The sequence below is a fragment of the Stenella coeruleoalba genome (genome assembly GCF_951394435.1).
Source record: "Stenella coeruleoalba genome assembly, chromosome: 4".
NCBI classification, from domain to species: domain Eukaryota; kingdom Metazoa; phylum Chordata; class Mammalia; order Artiodactyla; family Delphinidae; genus Stenella; species Stenella coeruleoalba.
Window position 1 is genome coordinate 134,321,842 of NC_137149.1, and position 25,444 is coordinate 134,347,285.

At 34.0% G+C, this 25,444-nt stretch overlaps 1 protein-coding gene across 1 annotated transcript in view; it reads right to left on the bottom strand.

Moving 5' to 3' along the window:
- Nucleotides 1-7,980: 7,980 nt before the first annotated feature.
- The window catches only part of LOC307185974 (uncharacterized protein), a 640,401-nt gene continuing 622,937 nt past the window's right edge, over nucleotides 7,981-25,444 (bottom strand). The window contains exons 9-10 of the mRNA XM_079920601.1: nucleotides 12,901-13,039; nucleotides 7,981-8,040 (exon numbers count right to left, since the gene is read on the bottom strand). Of these exons, the coding sequence (XP_079776727.1) occupies nucleotides 13,013-13,039 (27 nt within the window). The 3' untranslated portion in view covers nucleotides 7,981-8,040; nucleotides 12,901-13,012. The remainder of the gene's footprint in view (nucleotides 8,041-12,900; nucleotides 13,040-25,444) is intronic.

Genomic DNA, 25,444 nt, shown 5'->3' on the forward strand with positions numbered 1-25,444 from the left:
GAAGTCTTCTCAGTCCCCTGAACCCAAGTATGATTCCTCCTTTAGAGACCAAGATGTCTTATGTAAGTTTTAATTATGTACTCAGTATTGTAATTATTGTAATCTTATGTGTCTCCCTCACTTTACTGTAAGTCTTATGCTCTCTGGATCTGTATCTCTGTTTATAATTGAATTGCCAATATCTAGTTCAGTGACTAGATGCTGAATGAATGACCATAACTTGCTGTTGGGTGATATAGGAGAATTACCTCAGCCTAGAGAAGATATACTTACTGACCAATAATTTTTTTTCCGTGATGTTAGACAATATTTTCCCAACCTCTCCAATTTTACAGTGGAATCTGGTAGAAAGACAAATAATTACATAGTAACTATATTGTTACCTAATAATACACATTTTTTCTGATAAATAATCATACCTTTGAAGATTGTCAACACTCAAACAATTTTTTTAACATCTTTATTGGAGTATAATTGCTTTACAATGGTGTGTTAGTTTCTGCTGTATAACAAAGTGAATCAGCTATACATAAACATATATCCCCACATCTCCTCACTCTTGCATCTCCCTCCCATCCTCTCTATCTCACCCTTCTAGGTGGACACAAAGCACCGAGCTGATCTCCCTGTGCTATGCGGCTGCTTCCCACTAGCTATTTTACCTTTGGTAGTGTATATATGTGCATACCACTCTCTCACTTTGTCCCAACTTACCCTTCCCCCTCCCTGTGTCCTCAAGTCCATTCTCAATGTCTGTGTCTTTATTCCTGTCCTGCCCCTAGTTTCTTCAGAACCACTTTTTTTCCCCATATATATGTGTTAGCATACGGTATTTGTTTTTCTCTTTCTGACTTACTTCGCTCTGTATGACAGACTCTAGGTCCATCCACCTCACTATAAATAACTCAAATAACTCAATTAACAGTCTGCGGTCTTCTGCCAGCATTCAGTAGGTGTTTGCTAGGAGCTGTTCTACATGTGTATGTATTTTTGATGTGTTTTAGGGGAGGAAGGTGATCTCCACATCTTACTCCTCCGCCATCTTGAAACTATCCTAATAAACAATTTTTGACTGTCCATTCACCCTTTACTATTATGAATTTGCTTATAAACGCAAATTATAACTTATATATACCCATCTTGAAGTGATTTGGGAGGTATGTATTAAAATAAGAGAACTCATAACTCGTATTTATTGACCATCTATCATGTGCTTTCTAGGCCTTTATGTATTAATTATTTTACTTAATCTTTATAACTACCCTAGGAAGTGTAGTTATGGCCTCTCTTTTCATAGGTGTTGAAAATGAGACTGTGTTTAAAACCCGTATCCAGCCAGTATGTAACAGAGGTTATATTACAATCCAAATCTACCTTTTACCAAAACTTCTGTGTACTCTTTCCACTTTTCTAAGAATAGTGAACCAAATTTTTTTCTGAAAATTTCACGTTACATATCTAAAGCCATAAAATAGTAGGAAAATGTCAAATACCATGTGCTATTTATACAGTGGATAAAAATGCTTTGCATTACATTAAACTTGTAACTTTAAAGCAGTGTGACATTTTAAATTGTTTGACTAGCTGGCTTCTTTAAGGAGCTACTCACTGTAGTGGAGGAAACTCTTCCATTCACATGTGACAAACATCTAGGTGGTACAACAGTATATGGTATTTCAAGAAATTAAAATTGTAATGTCATAGCTGAAAGGACTTATAAATGATTATTCCACACATCTGTCTTGAGTCATAAGATTGTTTAAATTATTCAGTATAGATAGTCAACAGTTGTTTTTAAACTTAAAACCCCTTCAGGCCATACCAGTATTTTATTTATTCTTCAACTGTCCAACCAAAACTTCTGGCAGTCTAATTTAAAGCTTTCCATTGTCCATCTGTAGGACAACTCACTAGAATCTGTGTGTGTGTGTGTGTGTGTGTGTGTGTGTGTGTGTGTGTGTGTGTGTTTGTTTAAATCATCTCTTTTCTCTAAGAATATTACTTAAGATTATACAAAGACTGAACATCACCTACAGGATGTTTGTCAAGTTTCTCTAATTTGTGTCATTATAAATGATTTAAGTCTCACTAGTGACCCCTAAATTAAGTATATATTAATAGCTTTTATGGTAACATATTGAATTTAAATAGCTAAATGTATATTGTACAGTGGAAAAATTAAGTCCAACAAAATTTACTATACAATTGTTTGATTTTCCACCAGATTCCATTGTAAAACTGAGAATTGGGAAATTTTTAACTACTTGAAATTATAAAAGCTTAAAAACCTATTAAAAATCTCCTAAATTATATACTATAAGAAGCCTAGTAAAGTTTATGCAAAAGTAGCAGCTTTTATTTTTATTCCTCAATAGAAGAAAAAACTTGAAAAATATATAGTACTAGCAATTCTATAAGTATGTGTTTTAATACTAATACTCTTTTCCTATTTTAGTTGTAGCATCAGATTATTAAAAAGCAGTCTAATGTATCAAACTAAACATTTGTGTGAACATTATTCAATTAATTAGATATCTGTGGTTATTAGGTTTTTACTATTTTTCCCCTCATGGATGTAGGTTTAAAAAAAATTATATCCTCTGATTATAGGAGACAGCAAAGTTCAGACTTTAGATTGAAAAGGTAACTAACTCTGGTGTTTACTAGTACTGGTAGATATTCCATTACAACAAATATTTTTAATAAAATATACTTGGACTAGATAGTTTTTGACATTTTTAATGACAAATTAAATTTGACTATGTAAAATACTTTTCTTTAAAGTTACTTTCAATTCATCCTGTTTAACTTCAGGATTCTATTCTAGCCCACTTATGCATGCATGCTAATATTAGTTCAAATTTTAAATATAATCTTTGTTGTAAATTCTTTCTGAACAAATTAGAGCATATGTGTGTTGAAGATGAACTTCTAGTTTAATTTTTCAAAACCCTTCCAAAGATAATTAAATAATGTAAAATAATGGGTCTTTGATTTTGTTGTTAATTCCAGTTTCACTGTCATGTTTATTTCATGGTGTCCAAACTGTACTTCTGAATGCTGACTTACAGATTTGTCAGTTCTGGATAATGATCCTGAGTGGTGTAACAGAGGAGCATTGGCATTATGGCATGTCCAGGAAACAAGTAAAAGACAGCTGGCATTTTTAATGTCTTTCTTTTCTTTTTAATCTATGGAAGTCACAGTATTTGGGGATTATGATTTTCATAGCATTATCATTTTGTTATATTTTTTTCTGATTTAGATTTCTAATAAATTCCACTTGATTTTCACTGTCACTATCCATGTCAATGTTCTTAGTGTATTATTATGAAAATATGTTTATCTTCTGTCATATTTGCTTATTTCTAGTTCATCTCTTATTCTCAATCTAACTTTGCAAGATTGCTCTTCTAAAATCTAGTGCTTTATACATATATCCTCCAATTTAAAGGCCTTCATTGACTCCCCACTGTCCATTTTTTCATACGTCAATCACATACCTACTTATACTAGACGCTGTGCATGTAGAACACAAGAGCTAGGCCCAAGTCCTTGTCCTGCCTTTTTATACTTAGTTCATATCTAGTGCTCCATACTCAGCTCCTTTTTCCTCTGTACAGTTATTCCACTTTAGCCAACTGTCTTTTACTTGTTCCCTGGACATGCCATAATTATTCTATTGCTTTTTATCAGAATATCCTCTCCACTTGTTTAAAAGCTTTACTTTTATTCTTTTTAAGCTCTGCATATGTATTGATTCATTTCATTTTATAGCATCTCTGTGAGTTAGGTACTACTGATATCCGAGTTTTGCAGATAAGGACACTGAGGCACAGAAAGATGAGGTAACTTGCTCAAGGTTACACAGCAAATGAGGTAGAAGTGGGAATTAAACTCTGACATTCTGACTCAAAAATCTGATCTCTCAACTAGTTTATTTTGAGATCTACCCATCCCTCCTCCTTTCTCCACTTCTTTTTCTCTTTCCTTCTCTCCACTTCTCCCTTTTTCTCTTCTCTCATTCTTTCAGGAATAATATAAATTCCTAGCTGTGTAGCGTCCTGGCTAGAGATGCAAGGCGATATTTGCTTTAATGTCATCTTCTTTTCTGAGTGATAATCTCCTTCCTGAGTTAGTACATTCCTGCCTGGGATCTTCCCTCTGTGCTGGCATTTGCAGAGGTGGCTGCATCTACATTTGATCCCACTTTTCTCTGCAACATCCTGCGTTATGACAACAAATGCTCCTCAGTGTCTGCTGGCTCTATGTTTCTTTCTTTTCTTCTTTTTTTTTTTTAATCCTTTCACAATATGGGAAATTTGGCTGCCCTTCTATACCTCGGTGGCATTATGAGAGTGTCCGTGGGCTTTTCTACACCAATCTCCTTTCATAGTTACCTCAATTCTGTTTTCTTTCGGCATGGAATTCTGGGGAACTTTCCAGACCTTGATACCTCCCAGGGAAAGCAAGGGAAGAGAGCAACTACATCCTGTATTTTAGTCCTGGTTCTAAGCCTCTCACTTCTCCAACTCTGTCACCTTTTAATTTCTTATCTCTGTACTAATAACTCTGCAGTTCTTATTATTTTTAATTCTCCTGTCTTAAGGCTAAACCACCACTTTTATTTGTTTGCTGCTTTTAGTGTTTTGAAATCAGGGATTTGATGTCTCTGTTTTTGGTTCCACTGTCCCTTAGGGCACCAAGTTTCTACAAATAGCTGGGCCATTCAGGACAAGAAAAAGGGGAGGATGAAAAGCAATTCTGTTAAAAGATTTTGATGTCATTCCCTCACATTGGCATCAGATTGGAGGTAAAAAATAAGGTTGATGAGAATGAGCTTGTAGGGAGCCAGGATGATGAAAATTTTGTTTTAACGTGATAAGATAAATAATAGGAAGGCGTTTAATATTTTTGACAAAAGTAACTAACAGGGAGGTTATATGAAGGAATTTTGTTATTTTAGCCTGTGATATGATAAAATGAAAGAGGGAGACAACAGAAGGCAGATTATTAAGTACTTTATCGTCAATGTTTTTCCTCCTATGTTTTATTTACTAGTTTATATTAATGCTTTTGTTTTTTCATGGAAGAATGGTGTCCACCTTCCCATGAAATGTGAAATAATTTTTGACAGTTCCATTTTTACTATATTATGTGCTCCTTAGTGTATATTCATTTAATTAAACTACCAATAACTCATAGGGTTTTAATATGTGATTTGTGTTATCATGTCATAACTTTTAACCTTATTTTATAAAATGAAAATGAATACTTAAGTGTACCTGCCATCATTTCTAAGTGACTGTCTCTTTTATTCATGGTTTGTTTCCTCTGACAAGGTTCTCAGCCGACAGTTCTTATCTCTGTGTTTTTATAGTTTCTTAATTATTCACTGTCATTTTAAAATGAATGCTCCAGAAATACTTGAGTATTTACATACTCTTTGTCACCTTGCTTAACTTTGCATGTCTCATAGAAGAGTCTTGATAATTATTGTAATAGAACTTGAGAGAAGTTATGTCAGCCTGCACATACCATTAGTGCATTAATGTGTCAAAATAGCAGTGAATGACACAGCTCTAGGCAGTCTTAAAAGCTGCTAATGGCAGGCCAACTCTAAGGAATTGATTTGTAAGCAATACTAAGGCTATAAAACTTTCTCCTTGATATATAGTTCAGAAAGCCTTGTTCTGTTATTCACCTTATTTTTAGTAAATGAGTAATAGCTCTTTGAATAAGAGAACAATCTATAAAGACAATATAGTTGATGTGCTTTATGTTAAAGTAGCAATAGAAAACTTCAAAGAGCAAAACTAACAAGGTAGCAGCGTGTTAAAATTAATTCAGTTGTTAACATTTAAACTGCAATTTAATCACAGGTCAAATCTCATAAGTTATTGTTTTGTGGTTAATAAAAATGGATGTGGTAAAGTGGTTTGTCAAGCTAATAGCTTTTTGACACCTAGAAGAGATTGAAGAGAAAAATATTTGAAATGTGAAACAAACTTCATAAATATAAATTTATGAGGAATAATGTAATCAATATAAATATAGTTATGTGTTGGTTTTTAAAACTGAAAAAGTATATTTTAAAACTAAGAGTATACAAAATTCCAAGCCTAATGTACTTTATGACTTAATACACTTTACGTTGCATTTTAGATTAAAATGTACTTGTATTGTTTTTCTATACATGAGTCAGAGATACTTACAACACTATATTGTTGTTTGGGCTGAGTCTGTCTCTCTTTTAGGGGGCTCCCTTAGAACAGGGGCCATCCCCATCATGCTTATCATTCTGGCTTCCAGGACTAAGCCCAATATATAGCACAAACTGGGAGCCCAGTTAGAGTTTTATATAAAAGGATGTGTGCTCCCTCAAGGGCCAAACCATATCATCTTAATATAAGGCAGTTTTTTTTATAAGTGTCACAAGAATGGCACAAAGGATAATTCAAGTAAGATGAACATATGTCTCAGATTTCCCAAAACTTGCTCCATATGGATAGTTGTTGAAAGGAAAAACAGTGTACTATAGTACATTTCACTGGAATTGACATTCAGATTTGCACATAAAACAAATGAGTTCCGTTAGAGTATTTGAAAGTTTCTGTTTAACCCTAAAATTTGTAACTCTGATTGAGATTCATGGCTAAACCATACGAAAGTGACTGCAAATAAATTGCTATTTTGAATGAATCTAGAAGTACTTTTTCAGTGGAGAATGAGCTGAGCTAAGTAACAAGCAGCATCATAGCTCATGGGTTTTATTCCATTGCAAGTGACAAGGAAGGAGGAATTTCAGGAAGACTCTAAAGAGCTTTGAAATTTCCCAGGGTGTGTTTGAGAACAGTTTTGGGAAAAAGAGATGACTTCATTTATTTTTTATTTCTTTCCTCCACTCTTCATTCCATCTTCATGCTTTTTCCTGGTTTGCATTAAGTAGTTGAAAATATAGTGACTTTTTGATACAATTTCTTTAATCAGACTGGAAATACAGTATTGCAATATCAGAACAAAATATAAGAAATATTCAACATAAAATTTTAAAGTTAGATTTCAATAAAAATATGTGCATATATATATATATAAAGTTTTCATTTATAAAGGAAATAAGAATATTTTTCTAACATATAATTACAGGCTGAATTCATAGGGAATTTTATACTCAGTATTACAGTACTTTTTTTAGAAGTGAAGAAAAACAATATGGCATAGTTCCCAAACTTTTCCATACATTAAAATTACTTTAAAATTCCTTACTTCAACTTTACAATATTTTAACTTTACAAACTGTGCATTCTTTCCTAACTTCCTGTTTCAAATTGCTCCCTCAACTTATAATTTACTACTCTGGAGACAGTGGTTGACTTTTTATGGGGTGATTATTTTCCAGTTGTTTCTTCTTTCAATTCCCTTTTCTGCTTTTCCCCTCTAAGCACCCACAAACACATGTACATGTCTTTTCTCATTTACTTGATATGTGGCCTTTACAATGAGGCCATCTTTCTGTGAAAATGAAATTTTATATCTTGTTAAAAATTCCAGAACGCTGTGTCCCAAATGGGTATACATTTCTGAATACAAGACCCTAAATCTGAAAAGCCAGAAGGGAAAATGGCTTGCTTGTAATATCCATAACTACTTATAATAATGCAAACTCATAGATTTACTAAGGTAATGATTTACAGTCGTGTAAATTCCCATAAGTAAGGTTTTCATCTCCGAAAGCATTCCATAGCACAACAAAACAGATTTGTCATTCACTTAATTATGACTGTATATCTTCATAGCACTTATTAGTCATGCCTCACACTCGCCTTAAGCAGATCATGTTCCACATTCATTTTTGGTTCTGTCCAAAGGTCTGATTATTTTGCACTTAGGTTGATTTCACTGAGACCTTGATCTTAAAGATCCATGAATGTTTTAAAAAACAATGTTACAGTGTTCCTATTCATAACATTTTATAAACTTTCAGGTAAGACGTTCCAGTTAGTGACTGTTTTCCCCAGCCTTGCTCCATCCTCAGTCATCCTAATAAAAGAGAACACATTGATTAAGATGAATATGTGTAATATACATACACACACACACATATGTATACACGTACATAATATCTCTTAAACAAGACTTTGCAGAGTAATATGTTTGGGAGAGAGAAGCTATAACTTCTCTGCAAAGAAATGCAGACTTGACTGTGTATATAATTTTTGGTAGTAATAAAGATGATAAAAAGTACAAGGTAATTGAGGGATGGGAAAAAAAATTGAGCCAACTGGCATGAAGAACTGGAACTTTAACCTCTATTTAAATATCTACAGATAGTATCTTCAAGTATATAAAAGCCTGTATTCTTGAAGCTAAGAAATTATAAGGATAAATATAAGTGATTCCGTTTTGTTTACTATTAGTTTAAGTAATACTAAATCACATACTGTATGAAAAGTATTTTTATTGCCAATAAAATGCAACTCACTTTTTTCTCCTCCATAAGAAAATAGAAGTCTCAGGAGGAATTTCTTCAATGCCTGTTTTTATAGACACTGTGGGAATCCACTTTCACAGTGAAAAGAAAATCTTTCCTTGAATTTGAGGACAGCTTTCATGTCTCCCATGGCTCTCACACTTACATCAATCTCCTCTGTCCTGTTTCTTCAGAACAGTCCCTCATACAGTCATCATCTTCCTCCTATTTCTTTAACCTTTGCAGCTGCTTACACTCCCTTCAGCATCCAGTATATTCATGACTCTAGGATATTTGGACCAAAAACAAGACCTCCTTCCATGACACATTAACTACTCTCAGTCTCCCTTTCTTCATGGCCAGGCTGTAGAGAAGGGTCCAAATGTATTGCCTTCATCTGCTTACCTTTTACGATGCTCCACTTATTGTAGTCTATCTTCTACCACACAGTGGCAAATGTTTTTGTCAGGAGCAGCAGTGAACTGTTGAATGCAGAATCCAAAGAACACGTTTTGAAGTATATAGTTTCTTACTTTAGATTTGTTTGATTGATTTTGTTTTTCCAGTATTGGCCACTGTGACCACTTCTTCTGTGTTGGTACTTTTTCTATTTTGACTTAACTTTGTGACATAGACTGGGTAGGCACTGTAGCGTAGTGTTTGATTTCATGAAACTCGTCAGAAATACCTGGATTTATTGTCCCTATTTTGCTATTTAATGTCGATTACTTTGGGCATGTTACTTAATCTCTCTAAACTCAGTTTTGTTTTCTTTGAAGTAAAGATGGTAATCATATCTACCTCATAGGGTTGTAAGGATCAATTATTTTTTAAATTATTAAAGAGCCTATTATGATGTCTGGTGCATGCTGAATCCTCAATAAGTGACAGGTATTATCAATATTTTTAAACCATGAGGACACTCTTCCCTCTCCCTTCCTTACTCTTCCCCCTCTATATCTACTCCTCTATCCTTCCTCTTTTTCTTTCCCTCTCTTCCTTTTCCTCTTTTTTCTTCCTCTGTCCTCCCATCCTCCTCCCTTCCTCTGAGTCTCTTTCTTTAGTCCTCTCAGATGCTCCAGTCACTGCCATGGCTGTTGCTACCGATAAATCCCAATCTGTTTATCCATTTCACATTTTTCTCAAGTGCTTCAGCTTCATATTGAATTTCACACTAAACAGTTCCAGCTGGGGATTTCCTTGGCACCTCAAAGGCAGCATGTTCCAAGGTCAAGTGAACCTATCGCACCACTAACCTTACATCTGCTTCATTCCTATCTTAGTTATTGATGCCAGTCACTTAGTCCTGGAAGTTCTTTAATTTCACTGTCTCCTAAATCTGTATCATCTTTTCCATGCCTGCTCTTCCTTTCCCAGTTCATAATCTTCTTATTATCCATCTAGATTACTACAGTCGTCTGCTATATGGGCTCACTATCTTTGGTCTTGCATATTGCTCATCCAATATTCAAACCATTGCCAGTTTAAACCTTGCAAAGTGCAAATCTGATTTTCTTATATGACTTTAATTTTTAAGTTGTTAATTTTTAAGTTGTTCCTCATACAATCTCAGGTTAAAAAAAAACTTCTTAACAAGGTATGCACATTAATAGCATAACTGCTTTGTTTTCTTTGTATTTTGACGATTGCTCTCTATGGCAAATGATCCTTTAATGACACGTTTTTGTCAATGTTCTATGTGCAGTTGAAAATAATTTCTCTTCTGCAGATACTGTGCGTAATGTTCTATATATGCCAATTAGGTCAAACTGATTAATCATGTAGTTCAAATTTTCAGTTGTGTTACTGGGTTTATTTGGGTTTTTTTGTCTGTTTATTCTACTAGTTATTGAGAGAGGTGCGTTAAAATCTCCTACTATGATTGTAGATATATGTATTTTTCCTTATTCCTCTGTTAAAATTTCCTTCATATACTTTGTATCTCGTTATCATTAAACAGAAACTAATGACTGTATTATTTTCTTGTTGAAGTTATTTTATCATTATGAATTATCCCTTTTTAAATATCTAGTGATTATTTTTACCTTCAAGTCTTCTTAGTCAGATATTAATATAGCCACACCTATTTCTTTTAATAAGTATTTTGTGGCATTTTTTTCCCATTCTTTTATGGTGCATTTTTCTGTGTTCTCATATTTTAAACATATTTGTTGTAAACCGCATGTGTTTTATCTTAGTTTTTAAACCTATTCTGAGCATCTCTGTCTTTTAATTGTAGTTTCAGTACTTTTAGATTTTATGCAGTTACTAATATATTTGCATTTAAACCTACCATCTTGCTATATATTTTCTATTTCTTTCATGTACTTTTGCTGTTATTACTCTCTTCCCTCTTTCTTATAAAAAACTTTAATTATATTTATATCCATTGTATTTAATTATATTACCTAATTAATTTATTTGATTGTTTCTCTGGTTCTTTTTGTGTTCATTTTTAGTGCTTATGCTCTAGATTTTAATATACATCCATGACTTATTAGTCTCCCTAAGCTAGTGCTATTTAGCACTTCCTAAATGTGCTGAAACCACACCTTATTTTAGCTTCATTTAGTGTCTTCTTACCTTTTGTACTATTGTTGTCAGACATGTTTCTTTCTATGATGTACATCCAGAAGACACAAATAATATTGTTCTTCTAAGAAGTCAGTATTTTTTCTATACATCAACAAAATCACCTTTTCTAGGGCTCTTCATTCCTTCCTTCAGTTTCATCTTTCCATCTGGGGTCATTTTTCTTTCAGCCTGAGAAAATTCCTGTGTATTTTTTTTTTTGCGGTACGTGGGCCTCTCACTGTTGTGGCCTCTCCCGTTGCGGAGCACAGGCTCCGGACGCACAGGCCCAGCGGCCATGGCTCACGGGCCCAGCCGCTCCGCGGCATGTGGGATCTTCCCGGACCGGGGCACGAACCTGTGTTCCCTGCATTGGCAGGCGGACTCTCAACCACTGCACCACCAGGGAAGCCCTCCTGTGTATTTTTTATATTGCAACCGATTATCTCAGCTGGTGACTAATTCTCTTATCTTTTCTTTGTCTGAAAATATTTTGATTGCACCCTTATCTTTAAAGGGTATTTTCACTGGGTTAAAATCTGGGTTGGAAACTTTTTTCAGTCTTTCAGAATTCAGCACATTGTCTACTGACTTCCATATTTCGATTGATAAGCTGGCTATCGGTCTTATTGTTACTCCTTTTAGAATTTATTTTAATCCTTGGATTTCATCAGCTTGACCTTGATGTGGTTACTTATGGTCTTCATGCTATTTACCCTGCTTATGGTTCCATGATCTTCTTAAATATGTGGGTTGATACCGTTGATCAGTTTTAGAAAATCTTCATCATTATCTGTTCAAAGATTGCTTTTGCCACAACTTCCCTGTCATTTCCTGTGGGTAGCCTAATTACAAGTGTGTTAGACCTTTGTATGTTGTCCCTTATGTCTCTTGCACTCTATTTTGTTCCTTCCATGCTTTTCTCCTTCTATGTTACAGTTTACAAATTTTTTTATTGACCTGTTTTTTAGCTCACTAATTCTGTCTTCTCCTTCCAATCTACTATTAACCTCATTCAGTGAACTTTAAATTTCAGATATTGTGGTTGTACAATTTTTAAATGCCTACTTGATGCTTATTTTATAGATTCCAATTCCCTAGAGAAATTTTTTATCTTTCTATGAAATTTTTCAATCTTTTCCTTAATGATTAATAACATACTGATATTTTAATATTCTTCTTTGATCACTCCAGTATCTGAATCAAGTATTCATATACTTCTGTTGTTTACTTTTTGTCCTGACTGATGGTCACGATCTCCTGCCTCTTTGCACAGCAAGTAATTTTTTATTGTATGTCAGGCCTTGTATATAAAACAACTGTAAAATCTTTTTTTTCTTTGGTACGCGGGCCTCTCGCTGTTGTGGCCTCTCCCGTTGCAGAGCGCAGGCTCCGGACGCGCAGGCTCAGCAGCCATGGCTCACGGGCTCAACTGCTCTGTGGCATGTGGGATCTTCCCAGACCGGGGCACGAACCCGTGTCCCCTGCATCGGCAGGCGGACTCTCAGCCACTGCGCCACCAGGGAAGCCCCACAACTGTAAAATCTTTAGCTCTATAATTTATTTGCCAACAGGGAGGGTTTACCCATGAGATTAATCACTTCAATCCCATCCAGGACAGAGCAGGATCAGGCTTGGGTTGTAATTTGAGTTAACACTCGGTTTACCATTGGTTCATCCCCTCTCCTTGAACATGGCCCTGATGAGCTTTTGACTGAAAGCCTGGTATATGTGATGGGACTGTCACTTCTTAGTATTTGCCTCACAAACACAGCCAGATGGAAAAGATTTCACTCTTCCCTTCAGGCCCAGCCCCATCCTTGTCCATTTACCCCTGATGTGGAAAACTGGGCACTTACCTGTGACTTCTCTGGTTTCTAAACAATCACACTGACTCCACATGACCATCGAATTGTCTACTGGTTTCTCCTTACTCCAGTAAAGTCACTTTGTGTGGTCCTACTTGGATCCTCAGACCACACCCAGAATCAGATGCCCCTAGAGAGGAAAACAGACGGTGATTATCTGTTGAGAAAAGACTCATCACTTAGGTATTTTAGTTTATCTACTCTTTACTGTTTCCTCAGCACTCTAATATTGTAAAAAATATGTGGCTTTTTCAAATTATCTGTTTTACTCATTTTACTAGTTGTTGCAGCGTGAGCATTGGTAACTGCAACTTATTAGATCCTGTGCAGAAATGGAGGTTCTCCACCCTTATCTGAAGCTGTTTGTTCTTTCCTAGGGTTCTTATAACACTGTAATGCTCTGTGCTTATCTTTGTCGTAATACTTTTCTCATTTGATAATAATGATCCTCTCTGTGTCTGTATGTATGTGTGTATGCAGGGGATAGGGAATATAGGTTGTGTTTGCTGGTTGTGTTTATCTGTCTCTGCCTCTAGACTGTAGGGTTTCTAGAGTCATTGTCCCCAGCATTGTGTCTGATGGATGGAAGGTGAATACACATGGAACAAATCAATGAGAGGCAGTTATCCTCATCCTAGGACACAGATTATTAGAAGTTTGAAATCTATTGTTGCCTGAAATATTTAAAATAGCTTGTTGTAAATGTTTCCAGTGTCCACACTATCTCCATACTGATGTATAATCTAGTGCCAAAGATGTAATTTTGACCCTGACAAGAGTTTATCAGTTTACCCTGGTTAACTATAGCACTTCCTCTTCTTTGTATCTTTCACAGGGTTCAGCAGAGTGCTCTGCTCTTAGTAGACACTTAATGTTTATATATAAAGCTATTGCTAAGGTTTCAATGTTCTTAAATTCTCAAGGCTTAATTCTAAGGACCAATTGTATAACATTATTACCTGGAGTACACTATTATGATGTCATTTGTAATTCTGTAGCACAAACTCCTGTTTTCCCTCTTCAGAGTGATGCCTTTTTTCATCTCTTTACCATGTGGCAAAAGTGGAGAAAATGACAGCAGTGTTTTATATATTTTTTGCCCTTATATTACATAATGCTAAAAGTACAGATTTTTCTTGACTTAAAATCAAATACTCTGAGTAACTTTCTAATGTTAACACCTAAATAAGGCCTTTGTTTTCAGTTTTTTTTCATATTGTAATGACACAAATCCTAACTAAGTTTTCTTTTTCACACTTTCTTTCTCATTTGGAAATTCTCTATGATTCCCTGAACAATGTGCTAATGAAACTTCACTGTTCTTTATGGTTTATTTTAAGACAAAACACTATTACAATTTCTTGTAAGATTTTTCTGAAGCTTATTAAAATTTAGTGCATCAATTCTAATTTTATAGATTGGAGGTCTAAGCTCATAAGGAGGAATAAAGTTTCATCTTAAAAACTTAAATGGAAACTTTTTCTATATTATGTAACTCTGCATCTGAGGCTTCTTAAAATTTTCTCATGAATTGAATTATTTGATGAATACTTTTTAAGCTTCATATCCCTCATGTAGTCAAATTATACTTACTTAACTTTTTTCTACTAAAACCCTTGTGTTAATTTAAATAACAACCTTTCTCACTAGTTATTTAGGAAAGAAAACAAATCATAAGGGGTTAGTGAGTGAGTGATAATGTGATAATATAAATATGTCAGAAGTCAGGTTTGAAGGACTTTCTATAAATCTTCCTACTTTCTTTTTATTCCAATATTATCTCCCTTTGAAGTAAATGATTTGTTAATAGCCTATAACATATGGTTTTAAATTTCTAAATATATAGAATATAAATGCTCGTCAAATGAAAAACTAGTTAATGAAATGGAAAACAGCAAACTATTTTGAGTAGCACAATACTGAGTTGATTTTTTGTTGATATGTTGCATTTTCATTATCATCCAATTCAAAATGTTATCTAATTTGCATTCTGATTTTCTTTGACCCATGAATTATTTGAAAATATGTTGCTTATTTTTATAGTTTCTACTTCTCTGGATTACAGGTAGTAGTGTAAGGAGAAGCAGTCAGCTAAATATGCTCTTAGTAGATAGTTATTCGAAAGAAATATATAAATATTTAAGAGAAAAAAGTCAAGTTGTTTAGAACTATAATTTTATATGCATAAATTGTTAATTGGTTCAGAAACCTTAATATTTAAGCTAATATTTTAACTTGTTTACTATCAAATATGTAATTGGTTCAACTAATCTAAAGGAAGAGGTGGGTTAATTAGGGAAGCTTAGGTGGGTTATTTCCAAGAAGTCTTTAAATGTGGCAGTACCCTAGTAAATTTACCATCACCCAGGGCCTGAGTCTCAGCTATTCTCTTTAAGAAATTTTATTTTCTAGTACACCAAAAACACGTTAAATTCATAGGCAAACTTACGTTAACCAAGCTTAGGAAAATGACATATAAAACCCAAATATCAACTTACAATAAGAACTGTAATTTCTAAAGGTACCAAATAAGGAAAGCTACCTGCAAAGCCTAATTATAATCAAGGTGCCAGTCTATAAATTCACGGTAAGAAATACAACTATCCAGGGAACCAGACACTTCAGTCTTCTAGCAAGCACATTTTCTCCCTAGGTGCCATGTGAGCAACTATTATAATTGAAAGGTAGTTTGGTGAGTATCTAATCAGAAAAAGGCAAATTAGTTATGTGATTTGAAGCTCAAGTTAAGATGCTTCTCGAGGACCATGAGAGTGTCTTATTCATTTTTTGTATCCTGATTGTGTGGAACATGTTAGAGATTTTTTTAAAAGTCTGCTGAATGAATGAACACTCTATACAGAAGAACATATATATTCCAGATGCTAGGAAATATTTTATTTGCTGCACTGAACACATTGCCTTTAAAAAATACATAATTGCCAACAATGATAACAAGGAGAAAATATCTGTAAAAATAGTAGCTAGTCAATTTAATATAAAAGCCTCCTCAAAATGAACGTGAATATCTAAGGTAGGATTTGCTTATTGCACAACTCCAGGGTCGCCTTTAGTTAGAATGCAATGTGCTACCTGGAGGTACACAACACAGTAGTACTGACCTATGGTTAGCTGATTTTTGCATTTTGAGATGAGGAACAAGAAATGCAAAGTGGATTATTCAAAATATGTGCAATTATTATAGACAAGGTGCTGAAATTACATATTCACAATAGATCATTAATCTTTAGAACAAAATCAGTGCACAGTTTCAGTGCACACTGGTTGAAACAATGCCATCAAGAACTCAGGACTTTTGCATTTGCCAGCATGTAACCAATTAAATCTGCCTTTCTCACCCTAACCCCTCTGTACCTGAGTCACTCTTTGCTTTTTTGTTGTAGTTTTCCTTTCTTTTCAACTATTATCCTTTCAGTAACCATTATGCCCAGAAATCTTATGTCAAGGACTGTCAACTTCTATTTTCATCTTCTGGGTTAGATAAGTTAAGTGTCTTGAACATTACATATTTGCTGATGCTGTTCATTGTAGGGGTGATAGTGAGCAAAGAGCACTGGAAGGTAATCATTGTGAAAATGGGAGGAATGTTGCTTGGGGAGAGGGGGCCATTTGCATATTTTGGGTTCATCCTGAGAAAATGCTTTGACCTCTGGTTGGATGAGTACTTGAGGGCAGACTTGTTTTATTAGCAGCTTGTTGGCTAAAGATCCAACTCAAATTATCTAAATGAAGAAACACCTCTGGAAAATATCACCATTTGTGACTATCCTTTTGTGTATGGGCTTCAGACCTCCATTTTTTGGCTTTGCTACTTTGAGCAAGCCTAATTCCTATGAATGTTGGCCTTGCTTTATCTTTAACATGGTGACAACAATAACTTCCTTACAGGATTGTAAAATGAAAAAACATATTATATTACAATTGCTATTGAATAGTTCCTGGGACATAACAGGTTTTTCTTTTGGCATGCAACTATTAGTTGAAAGCAAAATGATTTGTCTTTAACTAAAACCTCAAGCACATTTTTGTTTGTTTGTTTTATTTTGTATACATTTTAACAATCCCAGAGGAAATTCCATATAAGCACTTTCATTACTAATCTGCTGCATTATATTTGATTTTGACTTTTGTTTTCCTATTTTTCAAACGACAATATAGATTGATAAAAGAGAACATTCAGACTTTAAGATCCTAGAGAATAGAAAGTTTAATAAAAAATTATTTTTTTCTATTGAATATAATAACTGGTTATGTGGAACATAGCTTAAAATTTTAAAACTTTCAGAGATAATTATTTTTTCACATTATTTCACATGGGTACTCTTTCAATTTTTCTATGATGTTCTTTGTTTCCCCACTCCCCCCGCCACAAGATCTATAAAGCTTATTTAAACGCGGAAGTGTAATTTTGATATCAAACCCAGAATCTGTTGAATATAAGCTATAGACCAGTTTTAGCTGTATGTAGTAATCCTAAAGAAGTTAATATCCTTTTCCTATATAATTCAATTCTAGGATACATTTTATGGAAATAACCAGAAAATAGGAGGAAAAAAGTACACAAAAATATTCTTCAGATAATTTTGTATAATTGTAAATATTTAAATACCCAACAAATTCAGAACAATTGCACATAATATTATTTCCATTTAGCGTATTAGTTTATTCATATGTTGCTTATTGGATACTTAAAAGTATGAAAATCAAAATTATAAGCTGCATTTTAATTTTAAAAACATACATACTGAAAACATAAGGAAATAACACAAGTATATTGTGTATTTTAGAAAGCAGGGACCATGCTTAAATATCCATGAACTCATGGATACTCTTATGTGTTGTCTCACGTATGTGAATGTTTGTCATTTGCCTTTATGTCCAAAAAACAACTCGTTGGGGAATAATAATATTCACTCATACATTTTTTTCATCATCAGAAATTTGAAGACAATGTTTGACTGAATTCTGGAATTAAATGTTGTGGTGATGAAATTTGAGGCCAGCTTGAATTCATTTCTCCTTGAAGTTGACTTGTGTTTTCTGCCTGTTTGCCTAAGGAACTCTTTTTCATGGGCACAAAGTAGTTTAACCAGAGTTTGTGGCATTTCTGAATGTTCTGTTAAAGTTCTTTCTGGTATATATTGTAACATGTTTAGATTCAGTTCTTCCTTCATTTCTTCAGAGAAATGTTATTGCATTACATGTCTTCAATTTTTTTATTCCAGTTACAAGATTTCTAATAAGTAATTACCCATATATTTGATCATCTTAGTGTGTCTGCTTATCAACATCTCTCAATGAGAATCTTTTTTTTTTTTTTTTTTTTGCGATACGCAAGCCTCTCACTGGAATCTTTAATATGTTTCTATTTTCTCTTGATTTTCTATAACTGCCTCAAATATTCTCTTATGTTATTGATTTGACTTTTATTGTATTTATTCTGATTCTTACTGTTTCTAATCTGTACATTCAAGTTGAATATTTTGGCTCTCAATTAATTTCCTTAGCTGTAAAATCTTATGTTTCAACTCATTTTGTTGTCTTTCATCTTATCTCTGTGACCCACCTCATTGACTCCTAATTTCTTCCAGTCTTTGCCCTATATCTCAAATTGTTCTTAAGAATATGCTTTTAGTCCTTGGATTATGTTTCGAACTATTTGTTTTTATTTTGCATGTGATGTTTCATTCTTTTTTTTTAATTTTGTTTCTCTCCCACCTCTAACCTTTTCTTTCTTTTTTTTCCTATTATAGTATGTTTGTACAGTTTACATATGCTCTTCTTTTCATTTTTTAGAAATCTTAAAATGGGCAGCATTGTTCAGATCTTGTATTTGCTTTGGCTTCATGTGATTGAATTATACTTGGCACTTTTCTACATTTTAAAGAGTATTTTCTCTATTTTACTATATCTAAAGGCTAAATACTCTCATCTACACACTGTCTCTATTTGCATATTTGGTGGTATTTATGAACCTTTCCTGCACCTAAATCCTCCTCTCTCCACCAGGTACTAGATCAGGTCCTCCTTCACTCAAAGACATCTCTTCAGCAATTCTCCTCTCCCTCTTCATCACCAGAGTTTTTCTCTTCTAGATCATCTCAACATCAAACAGATTCTTGTATATCACATTTTTTAAGTGCTTGGTTGATCCCTCTTCCCCTCCAGTCATTGCTGCATGTTTCTGTTTCCATTTACTGTAAAATTCCTTAAAATATTTTCTGGGCTCACTTTCTCCAACTCTTTTCCTTTTATTCTTCTTTGCACCTAGTAGGTTTTCACCCTCTGCACTGCACAGAAACCACTCTTATGTCCAGCAGTAACTGCCATGTGGTTAAATCCAGTGTGGATTCTCAGTCTTCATCTTACCTATTAGCAGCATATGACATGGCACTTGATACTCCTTCCTCCTTGAAACTTGTATGCTTGACATCCAGAACAACATCCTATCTCACTGACTACCCATTTTCAATTTTCTTTTCCAGTTCCTTTTGATCTCCCTAATTTTTTTAAAGTTGGATTGCTCTTAGGCTCTGCTTTTTGATTTCCTTTTTTATCTCACAACCTTGGTGACGACTTTAAATGCTATCTTCATGGTTCATGGAGGTAAAGGTCCATTGTCCATGGAGGTCCCATGTTTTACCTCCAGTCAGGATCTCTTCTCTAAACTTCAAATGTCAAACCTCCACTTGGATGTCTAGTGGGCATTTCAAAATTTACATATCCAAAGCCAAACTTCTGGCTTGATTCATCTCTTCTGGCTTGATTCACCCTCATCCAATTGGTCAGAAAATCCTACTGGCCCTACTTTCAAAATATATACAAATTTTCACCTGTTTCTATAACCTCTGCTGCTACCACTGTCATCAACTTTTCTCTGAATTATAGATGTAACTTCCTAATGGGTCTCCTTCCTTTTATGCTTGCTCCTCTTAGCATCTATTCTCAAGACCAAGACCATATTCAGGATATGCTAATTAAAATATAAATTAGATTAAATCTCCCCTCTGTTCAAAACACTCCATGGCTTTACTTCTCATTCTACGTAAAAGCGATAATGCTTACAATGGTATAAGGCCGTATGCAATACACCTGCCTCAAGCTCCAACTCAGTTACTCTTTTATGTCATCCCCTACTAACCTCCACCCAGCTCACTCCATGTAAGTGGCACTGTTTAGCTGGCTGTCCCTCACACCTACCTTTGTACCTGCTGTTTCTGATGCCTAGGATCTCACCTTCACCTGTCCACATGGTTCACTGTCTCACTTCCTTCCAGTCTTTGCTCACTTGTCACCTTCTCACAGAGGACTTCCCTGACCACTCTATTAACAATTGGCACCATTCTCCCCCAAGAACTTCTCTATCTCTCTTCTTTAATGTTTAATCACATTTTAATAAGCTGTTGATGTATTTGTTTTGTTTTTAATAACTGTTTCTAAATATTATAATGTAAACTTCATAAAACTAGATATTTTTGCCTGATTCGTTTACTGCCATTTCTTCAGTACTTGGAACAGTGCCATATGCATAATAGATTCTCAATAAAGAGTAGTTAAATGAATGAATAAAAGAATGAACAAATGAACTGTGGAAGGGCTAGGTCTTAGCTGCAGCTCACAGTAATTCATGCTGTGTAACCTGGTTCTTTTTCTTAATGTTTATTAATTGCCATGTCAGGGCCCACTCATCCCAGCTAAAGGTGTGGAACTCCCATAGTTTTTAGATCTTTTACTTAACTCAGTATAATATGCTGGAATATGGAAATTCCTGTTGATACTTTCTTACTCTGCTACTGTTTTCCTGCATCATAGCAGTTATTTGTACTTTCTTGGATTTATCCTCATTTTCCCAGGACTGATGAATCACTCCAATCAGCTCTGCTCAAAATTAGGAAGTATAAATGAAAATTCACAGGATTTTCTTGATTCCTCGTTTCCTAAGTATGACTTTCTTGGAGAGAGATGGGGCAAGAAATGATACTTTTTTTTTTTTTTAACTGAGACCATCTGTATTCTTTTGTTGGCTACTACTTTTTTAGGTTGGGCATCTCATTCTTCCCTTTCATAGTTTAGGTCTTGCTGGTGAATTTCATTGTAAGTTTTTACTACTTTTCTTGATGTTGTTAAATACCGAAGGAGTAAGATTATTTTCAGTACTGTTTCAATTGTCTGTCTTTACAGGAAGTCTGTGTATTTTGTTTTATTTTTAAAAATGAAGCAATATTTAAAAATAAATCAGCAGTCTGTGCTATTGGCATGTTTTTGTTCCATTGTTTCTTATTTTAGTCAAAATGTGCAGTTATTTGTTGTAAGTTCCAAGACCATTATATTTTTGTTCAGCCTGCTTTTTTATTTTTCCAGCTGTAGATTTTACTGTGAGAATTTCTAAGTAACATTTTCCTAAACTATATGGTTATGCATTTTTCTTTATACATGAAAGCACTTGGTTTGTGATTTATAAGAAGTCTTTATAATTAAATAACGGCAACATTCAGCAGTATTACTTATAATCAGAACAAAACAGTCTTCTCAAATGCTAAATCAGATCTTTATGAGATTTTTCTTAATCTTAAGCTGCATAACATAAAAATTGAAGCAAATGGACCTTTTTTTAATTTTTTTTATTTTTGGCCACACCACATGGCATGCGGGATCTTAGTTCCCCAACCAGGGATTGAATCCATGTCCCCTGCAGTTGGAAGCACAGAGTCTTAACCACTGGACCGCCAGGGAAGTCCTGCAAATGGACTTTTTGTTAAAAACCTTTTAATACCTTACATGGAAATTATTCATACCTTCAAAAATACTTCACCCACTTAGGCAACATTACTCCTCATGAACACATTCTCTGCAAATTAAAAAGTCCACCACTTAAAGGTGGACAACATGGTTTGCTTCAGAAATGAAAACGAAGTCATTGTTTGAGAGTGCCTAACCCACGAAGGACCCACAAAGACTAAACTGAGTATTTCTTTGTTAAAATTCCTTTATTTAATAAACACATGCCCTAATTCTATACCCACGTTTTCAGGAAAGAGAAAAGGTCTGTAGGATTCTGATTTTTCTCCAGGGTACATTTAGTAAGCGCTGTCTGTAACTGCTTCTTCCTGTTCCCCTTCCTGCACATGGTCAGGAGAACTGTTTCCCAGGCTGTTCACCATTAAAATTTATTAAACCTCAGCATCGATAAATTACACTGGGGCAACAAGAGAAATGGAATAAATAACAGAAAACATAGGGATAATGAAAAATATAGGAATCAGAAAAATATGTACATGAATATGATAAGAATGGAAAAATTTATAGTGATAGCTTACTAATTTGTGTTTTCCTTATCAATATTTTGAAATCATGCACTTCCCTGACAGACATACTGTACATTAACTCTCTAAGAGTGTTGCAAAAAGAAGACAAAGTAATGTGCCATGGATTCTTGGAGTACTGTTTATACTGCTAAAATTTTTTAAAGTTTTAACTCAGCATGACAATCTTTTAATTTAGTTTCTAAGTAATGAGTGTAACATAATTCAAATTAATTTAGTTAGCTAACAAAGATTAGCAGAAATGTGTGTTTGTTTAAATTGAAGACTTTAGATAGAAGTATGCCTTTATTAATTAGATGACGTTTTTGCTAAATGATTACTCAAAATTTGAAAAATGATTTGGAAAACATATGGTAGGGTAGGAAAGTATTGCTTTTTCCTGTTATATTAGCACTTAACTGGAGCATTTATATCAATGTTACATATTTTGTTTATGTAACCTGATCAATAATGCTAAATAATTCACATTTATTAAATTACTAGCTAGGTACTGTAGTGAAATGATTGTAATTGGACGTGTAGTTTAAAGGCTGTGTTTATCAACAATTTTGTATAATTAGTTTCTATCTTTATTTAGGTCAAATTGGCAAGTAGTCAGAATTGTATACGCTGCCTGCATATACTGTTTTCCGTTTGGATTATCCATAATTCTTGGGAAGTAATGGAAATAAGTCAGCGGTCCTGAACCTCTTTGGCACCAGGGACCAGTTTCATGGAAGACAGTTTTTCCACGGATAGAGGTGGGGGATGGTTCAGGCGGTAATACAAGCCACGGTTCAGGTGGTGATGTGAGCGATGGTTCAGGTGGTAACGCGAGCGTGGGGAGCGATGGGGAGCAGCAGATGAAGCTTCGCTCGCTTGCCCCCGCTCACCTCCTGCTGTGCGTCCCCGTTTCTAACAGGCTGCGGACTGGTACTAGTCCACGGCCTGGGGGCTGGGGACCCCTGAAATAAGTAATACTTCAATGCTAATCATTTTTATTTTAAATAATACTTATTTTTCCTGTATAACTCATCCTAAATAATGCTTCCTTTATCCTATGTAAAACACTCACAAGCTTTTTTTAAAAAGATGGACTTAAACATGAGAAATTTAGTTTTCTTAGTATTTTAACATAAATGTTGCTTTCTTTGCTCTCATGGAGTCATGAACTTCTAGCTAAAGTATAGCAGCAGAAAAACAAACAACTTCTAAGAAAATATTTGGCAGACAAAATGAATGCCCCATGGTGAGTCTCACCTTTGAGGAAAGTCAAAGAACAACCAAAGGTACATTTGTAAAAGGTTATTAGATAAAAGAAATGATTTGCATACTGCTGGGATACACATACTGCTCTGTGGGAACTTCCTTCAGAGTTAGGATGTTTCTAAGGGAATGCATTAAACTGTATAGATATCTATACAAGCATAGAGGGCATGTGTATGACTTTTCAGCAGAAAGATCATTTTATTTTCCAAACCTAATGTTTTCTTGGTCCCTTCTAGATTATGCAATATATTTTACTGGGTAACCATGGCAGTGCAGTAATTCTCCAGTTAAAGCTTCTTTATGAAACAAAGCTTACATTTTTTTTTTCTAGCAGCAGGAAACAGTTGACTGAAAAGCAAATCACAGTCTTTTGAGACTAGATGCACACTGTGTGATTCTGAGTTCAGCATGTGTCTTGGGGGGCATGTTTAATTTTTTTTTTTTTCCTGAGACTATTCTATTTTGTCTGCCTGGAGGTACAAAAGACATTCTGTTCAACTGTTAAAACTCTATATTTGTGTAGGTAAGAACTTACAATTGTTAAAATCAAGTGAAAAATTGCAAATTATTTTTTGCTTTCCCTTTACAATATATTCTGGTTGAAACACTTTCTTCATTTTTGGGCGTATAAATTGGTTCTTTGAAGATGTTTTCATGTTTAGGGTAATAAAAGTAGAAAATGACAGAACTGAAGAAATTTGCCTTTACTAATATTAGTCATGTATAATTTATAAAACACATTTGATCTCTCTCTGATTTTTCATCATATATATGTGTGTATGTGTATATGTAAATCATTTTTGAGTATTTATTTAATGTGTCCATGCAATCTACAGAGAGCATACAAAATAGTTTTCTCCCTTTATAAGGGTGAAACTTAAGTAAAAAAGAGCCTGCAAGTATTTAGGTTCATGTGGACAATAGCTACTTGTTGATATATACAGATATATACAGATGTTAAGCTAAAGAAAGTAAATTACTTCATCTGTTTTTTCAACCAAACTCCTTAGGTAATTCAATGGAAATTTGAAATTTTGCTTACCATATGGTTCCCTTGGTTATTTTTTTGTCCAAAACACCTTTTTCTCAAACATTTAATGTATAATATTTGGCAAAGTAAGTTGCTTTACTACTGAGAGGCTGAGTTCCTTTTGAACATTGTAAATATAAAAAATTAATATAGTTTTACCTGCATTTACATAGTTTTTGAAATCTAAATTATCTTCTTGAAACTGACTGCATTTCTGTCACTCCCAAAGAATGAGATAGGATTTTGCTTCATGGAATTTAAACATGAACTACAACACTAGAAAGAAGCCCCAGAAAGCATAGCTTGTCCAATATCAGAGAATAATTAACAAAAAAAATTTTTATAGATTGTTTTAAGGATAATATTTCATTCCTGATTTTTTAATGTAATTTGAAATGTTAGCATTAGAAACTCATGTTTTGTGTTTGTGTATCAGATTTTATGCCATATTTTAGCATAGTAATAAGCATAGTGGAAAACACGGAGATAAGAAGCTAGGAAAAATAAAAATGCATAAATAAAATTTGGTGATTTTAGAAAGGAAACAGGAATAAACAACTAGAAATAATAAGAAATAAAAAGGAGAAATTAAAACAGAATAAGAAATATTCTTATGTACAAAATAAAAAGTACTCAACTAGAAACAGTATGTAGTTTGTCACAATTTCTTTGCCTTTTAAAATGTTTACCATATATCCATTATTATATATCTATGGGTATCCAACTATTCTCAGAAAGAAACACTAAAAATACGAGTGCTAAATATTTATGTTGTAGAGATTAACTGAAATACTGTCAATCATTAACTATATCAAAAACATTTATTTTGATATCTTCTTTTTTTCTCATTTATATTATCAACAATGGAAATAGTTTAATTTAGGATTTAGGATACCAGTGTAAGTATGTGGCATAT